This window comes from Medicago truncatula, chromosome 6, assembly GCF_003473485.1.
Source record: "Medicago truncatula cultivar Jemalong A17 chromosome 6, MtrunA17r5.0-ANR, whole genome shotgun sequence".
NCBI classification, from domain to species: Eukaryota; Viridiplantae; Streptophyta; class Magnoliopsida; order Fabales; family Fabaceae; genus Medicago; species Medicago truncatula.
In genome coordinates, this window is record NC_053047.1 from 35,126,546 (window position 1) to 35,132,817 (window position 6,272).

The following is a 6,272-nucleotide window of genomic DNA, read 5'->3' on the forward strand; positions in this document are numbered from 1 at the left end:
CAAAATGATCATAGATATCAATCTTACTCACAGTGTTTTCTCTTAAAACACGAACTATATCATCCTGACAGCATAACCTACTTCTTTCTCCAGGCTCTTTAATTGATTCTTGTCGGACGACTTCTTTACCCATGTCCTCTATCAAGTCATGTAACATCACATAATCGCGATATTCCCAATATTGGTCTATGAGAGATTTTTCAGCCAACACTCCTAGATGATGTGTTATGGAATGGCCATAATGAGAATGAAGTGTATACTTTGCATCTTCCCAATTATATCCTTTGAAGCAACAAGCAATGTCCAGAAAGACACTTTGCTCCTCTTCTTCCAAAGAATCATAGCTCACTTTAAGTATCTTTTGGATCTCTTTATTGGGAATCCTGTCATACCCATCTAATGTATACTTCCATTCCTCTATGTTCTTTCCAAACAAGTTAGAACCCACTATTTCTATAACTAACGGAAGGCCAGAAGCATATGCAACAGCACGGTTTAAAATCTCTTCGTAACCTGAAGGAACATTGTCACTTTTAAAAGCCATCCACCTCAACAATTCAAGAGCTTCTGTCCCATACAGCCCTTCCACTTTATGCATACTTTTTATCCCATGACAGGTTAGCAAGTGTTTGTCTCGAGTGGCAATGATGACTTTGCTTCCACGGCCGAACCAATCAGGTCCTCCAGCCAAAGCATGTAGTTGCTTCATATTGTCAACATCATCAAGAATCAAAAGAACCTTCTTTCTATGTAGCCTTTCCTTTATATAAGGAATTCCCTCACTAACACCTCCAAACTTAATTTCAAGTTGAAGTGTTTTTAAAAGGAGCTCCTCCTGAAGATGTTTCAATTTATTTGAAGTTGAATTCTCTCTCACATTTTCAAGAAAACATGAGCATTCAAATTGATCAGCAATAAAATTATAAATTGCTTTTGCAAGTGTTGATTTACCCAATCCTCCAGTACCATAAAGTCCTACCATGTGGACTCCATCATCAGATCTTTCATCAAGAAGCGATTTCACTTCTTGTACTTGAGACTGCAATCCAACAGGGTAATTGGCAACATGTAAGGGTTGACGACTGATCTTGTTGGAGATGTATTTGACTATCTCTCCAGTAAACTCGTATTCATATCTATTCATGCCCAATAAGATAAGTTAGTATGTGACAACATCACAATCACATCCATGTTATTCTTTAAGATGAGATTATTGTGAAATTTAAATTAAAGAGAGAAAATATAAAAAAAGGTACCCAGGAGGACTATCATGGTAGCCGGAAAAGTTTGCAGCCTGGCTCAGAGCCACTTTCCATCCCTGCAACCTCTCCATGTTATTCTTATCATTTTGAAACCTCTTTTCATGCTCAGCCAATGCTTCACCATAACTACCTTTCTGATGTCGCACTTTAGTAGGTTCCACGCCGAAGAAAACAGGCAAAACGAGGCGACCCTTTGTCTTGTAGCAGTGAATTATGTGGACAAGTTCGTCCAAACAAAACGAAGAAGAGGCATAGTTGATAGAAAACACAGGAATAAAAATCCTAGATTCATCAATGGCCTTGAGGAGTGATGGTGTGATTTCATCTCCTCTTGGAAGATCATTGTCATCAATGAAGGTATGGATTCCCTTGTCAGTAAGAGCCTTGTAGAGATTTCCGGTAAAACCGTGGCGAGTGTCAGTGCCCCTAAAACTGAGGAACACTTGGTAAGTGAATCCATAGGAAAATGAAGAAGAAGAGGAAGCTAATTGCATAGCCATGAAAATTGAGAGAAATTGGATGAAAAAAGAGTTTGAGAATGCAGAATATGAATGACTGGTCCGTGATGTGGAGTCTTTAGTATGTAACTATAAAAGGAGAAAACTTACGACAAAAGTAGTATGTGAAACTTCCTAGCCACTCCTATAGCCGCGTGTACTAACTATATTTTAAAATTATAAATGTCGGAAAAAGAAAGGCAGCATCAAACAGCTTAATAAACTAATGCATCAAAAGAGCTTAATATTATCTCTTACTTTTATGAGACTTCTTTCTCATTTCCTATCTTCTGTAAAACAATGTGAATGCCTTAAAAATCAAACTTACATTTTCAGGTGGGACCCTAAAAATGAATTATGAGCTTAAGTGATACTTTGTTTGGAGTTTGGACCTCAATTGACATTTCCAGCTGTAATTCCAATACATGTTGATATTTCATTACTTTGTAAACTAGTCTCTTAACAAGAATAACACACTGATAGACTATAGATATGATACTATGCAAAAAGTAAACTAACTCCATTCTGTTTTGCTAACTAACTCTGCTTAATAAATAAAACCAATTTTTGCAGGAAATTAGCAACAATGCAAATTGGGTAGAGTAACTTTTTAACAGACTTTTGAATGCTAAAACCAAAGCATCATTTTAAACAGACTTTTTTTTAACACACTTTTGTGTGTATTAGTAACACTTTTGTATTATATTTGAACACAGAACAGATTTAGTAAAAACTAAGCAAGGTGATAAATATGGAGTAATATAGTTTGCAAAAAGCAACAAATGCATTCATGAAAAGGCACTATCAATCTCTAAAGCTTGGTGCCAATTCATCTATAAAACTAACATTTCCAGCTGTTATTCTAAGTCAAAACTTGTTTTTTTAATAACAAAGGTTAATTAAACTTTTTTTAATAACAAAGGTTAATTATTAGTATTTTCTTTTGTTAGGACTTTAACCCCTGAACTTTTAACTCCTCAACTTCTTTAATCTCTTAGCTCAAAATTGATTTCAATTCATGTTGTACTTTAATTGAGTAACTTGATGTCTATATTTGAAATTAGACTCACCTCTTCTAAGTTTTTATTAAGTTCTAATGATAAATAATTCGTTTTACAACCCAAAAAAAAAAAATGAATAAAATTAAACATATAAAGTATATACTAGCAAAGGTTCATCCACAAATTATAATTCAATTTATAAAAATATCAAAATTGTTAAATCGGACATCATGATCGAGTTCAAACCACGACTCTTTTTTATCAAAAAAATTAAAATAAAAAAGGTTGACTAATAAAGTAACTCATTAAGCTTGTTCCAAAAAAAATATACACATTTGCTCCGGTCTAAATTTTGGCATATTTACTGCAATATTCTCTTTGCTTCTTATTTTACCCTGTAATTGTTTCATGGCACCCACCCATCACTCTGCCCCATGTCATATATGCTCATGGGCAGTAGGCATGTCACAAATTTTGGATCTTTTCCCTAACTGCACCGGGTTTAACATAATTCGCATAGTTTTCAAGAAATGATATTTGAACAATTATTTTATAATAATTTTATGACAATTTTCTCTCTCATATTCACATTATATTTTTATTATCTTTTTCTATTACTTTGATTTTCGTGTCAATACATATTTTTCTTTGTAAACATATGGTTGTCCATTTGATTGTCAAACAAATAGATGTTCAAATAACACTGCTGATATTAAATTAACCATGCTACAATATAAAGGTAATCAGAACTTTACTTTTCTTTTTCAAAAAAGGTCAACCATTTTTTTATGACTAGAAATCTAGATAAGCGTTCAAAGAGCCTTTCACGACTGATATCTCTCTCGAGCATAAAAACGTAACTCATTAAATAAGTAAATTTGTTCCTTTCCTGTCGAGCTCATGGAACTTGGGAAGAAAATAGTTGATCAATAGGGTTGAGAATAGGCCAGGTCAAGCTTTGATAGGCCTGAGCCTGACCTACGAAAAAATTTGCAGGCCTGAGCCTGGCCTATGGCCTTTCATAGGCCTATTTTTTTGGCTTGGCCTTGCCTATTTAAAAGTCTGGCCTGGCCTGAAAGCCTATTTACAGGCCTACTTACTATTAAAGTCACTAAACATTCCATTTTATCTACTTTTAAATAGGCTTAATAGACCTCAAAGCCTATTTGAGTGTAAGACTTGTCTATCACTATAAGGCCTTAAAAGCTTATTTTACTATAATGATTTAAAGCCTATTTAAAAAGTCCACTATGAAGCCTAACATGCATAAACAGGCCGGCCTATTAGGCTTCATAGGCTTTTTTGATAGCCTAAGTCTGGCCTATTTACTTAAATAGGCTTTTTAAAAAGCCTAAGCCTAACCTTTTTAATAAACAGGCCAGGCCAGGCCAGGCCATAGGCCCCTGTAGGCCGGCCTGACCTATTCCCAACCCTATTGATCAAGTTACATTTTAATGATTTTGGATAAAAATAGAAATGAAAGAGAATATGGATAAAAACATAATTGCATAAATTAATAGATATAATCAAATTTTACATAGGAGAAATTACAATCAAAATGAAAGAAAGTGAACTCTTTGCATTGTTGACTCAAAATACTCATATTGCTCCAAAACTCTAAAATACATTTGAGATGGGTGAAGGTTCATAGTGTAAAAATACATTTGAGAATAAACAAAATGAAGCTTCATTACACCATCAAGATACATTTTGGTTACTTCTAACCAAAGAAAAACAAAAGGCAAATTTACATTTCAAATATCATCAAATGACATGTTAATTGAGTCTCACATTTGCTTTAACTTGTGCTTCCAACACTAGTAGTATCCGCAGGACCCGGATTCCGTGCATTAATAAAAGTCCATAGTTCCATGCAGTTGTTAATCTCAGGCATTTGTGATCGGAAGGTTCAAATTACATATACACTAATTTGGTTTACAACCATCTCAGTTGTAGATTTAAATAAAACAGACTAGACTGGTGCAATTACTAGTGGGAATCCATTTCCATATCAACTAAATGAAAAACACTAATAAATAGACTAAAAGAATTATCCCACATCGATGATATCATGTACAACCACAGTTGTCAAAATTAGGAATTTACTTCAGGTCGAAAGGGAATAGTAAAATCGGGACTCGTAAAATCACAATCAAAATCGAAGGATTTTACTCAATGACTTGAGTAGAAACAATATAGGAAATTGTAAAATCAAAATCGATAAATTTTTCCAAAATAATAATAATATGTTATAAATGGTATATAGTCATAAATGAATTATAGTTTATAAGAAATCGTAAAAGACAACAATGTTACAACCAATTTTTGAAGACTTCCCTTTCCATCAGAAACCAAAAGCCTAACATTAAATCATATATTATTGTTATAAATCACATCCTGTTAACAATTTGGAGAGGGAAGGGAAAAAGACAAGAATAACCCACAAAATAAAACTTCTCAATTCATTATGCAGGAATGTGAAAGTGCACAACTCTTTCCATATCATCTTTAAAATTTTGATAATGAAAAGCATCATGGATGCAAAGGTAGTGCCTTTCCCTTTCAATGATTAACCTAATCAACTTAGGGTAATATTGACATCATCACCAAGTGTGAAAAAACCGAAGAATACTTCAAGATGATATCGGTTCATAAGGGTATGAAAACCAGGGGTGCTTTAGAGCTTCAGATGCAGAAGGTGCTTCTTCGGGTTAACCTCGAGCAAATGAGAAACGAAGTCAGTGAAGCCTTGGTCCCCCATTGGTAATCTATGCCTCAAAGATGTCTTCTTTGGAATCAGGTATTCTAGTCTGCTGCTTTCCTGCATATCAATACACAATACCTCACTGAATAATTTTCCTATGATAATTGAACATACAATGATAAGTGTCTTGTGAGACTGAGAATTTATGGAAACAACTTATGACATGTTCATAAGCTATTTTCAAGTAATTTCCATAAATTCTCTAGATTTGCAAATGATATCAGCTTACAGCTTATATGAAAAGAATTTGACTTTATTTTATCTATTATTATAGAAAATAACATATAAAAGCACTTACATGATAAGTGTCTATGATATAAGCTTAATTAATTTGTTTATCCAAACATGGAAAATACAAGCGAACGAAAATAGTCAATTTTAGAAAGCTATCTCATGTTTTAATTTTTAAAGACGATGCAAATGAAAAGATATTGAAAATTTTAAGATTGTTCGCTGATGCATTTCATATGCAAAGACACTTTAGAAATGAATTTCTTACCTGATTCCTCTCATAAAGCATATGATTTTTTGTGAAGTACTTATAAGTATCCCGTTCTTTTGCTAGCATACTTTGACCAATTGAACCGATGATCCCAATTACCCTAGCTAGTAATGTTGCCGGGGAATCGTTTTGGAATAAGACCTACAATAAGCATAGTTGAGTTCATTAAGAATCAAGATTTATGAGTGTATTCACTAAAACAGATACAGATTTGACATCCGCTTTCACACAAAAATGTAAAAACCC

General features: G+C 33.5%; 1 protein-coding gene across 2 annotated transcripts in view; it reads right to left on the reverse strand.

The window, feature by feature from the left end:
• Positions 1-6,272, reverse strand: part of LOC11422810 (disease resistance protein RPV1) — a 71,886-nt gene that overhangs the window by 3,491 nt on the left and 62,123 nt on the right. The window contains exons 1-2 of one of the 2 annotated variants that reach the window (XM_039835148.1): positions 1,257-1,885; positions 32-1,136 (exon numbers count right to left, since the gene is read on the reverse strand). In XM_039835148.1, the coding sequence (XP_039691082.1) occupies positions 32-1,136; positions 1,257-1,762 (1,611 nt within the window). In that variant the 5' untranslated portion in view covers positions 1,763-1,885. Of the gene's footprint in view, positions 1-31; positions 1,137-1,256; positions 1,886-6,272 lie in introns of those variants that run through there. The other variant, XM_039835149.1, reaches the window with a different exon arrangement.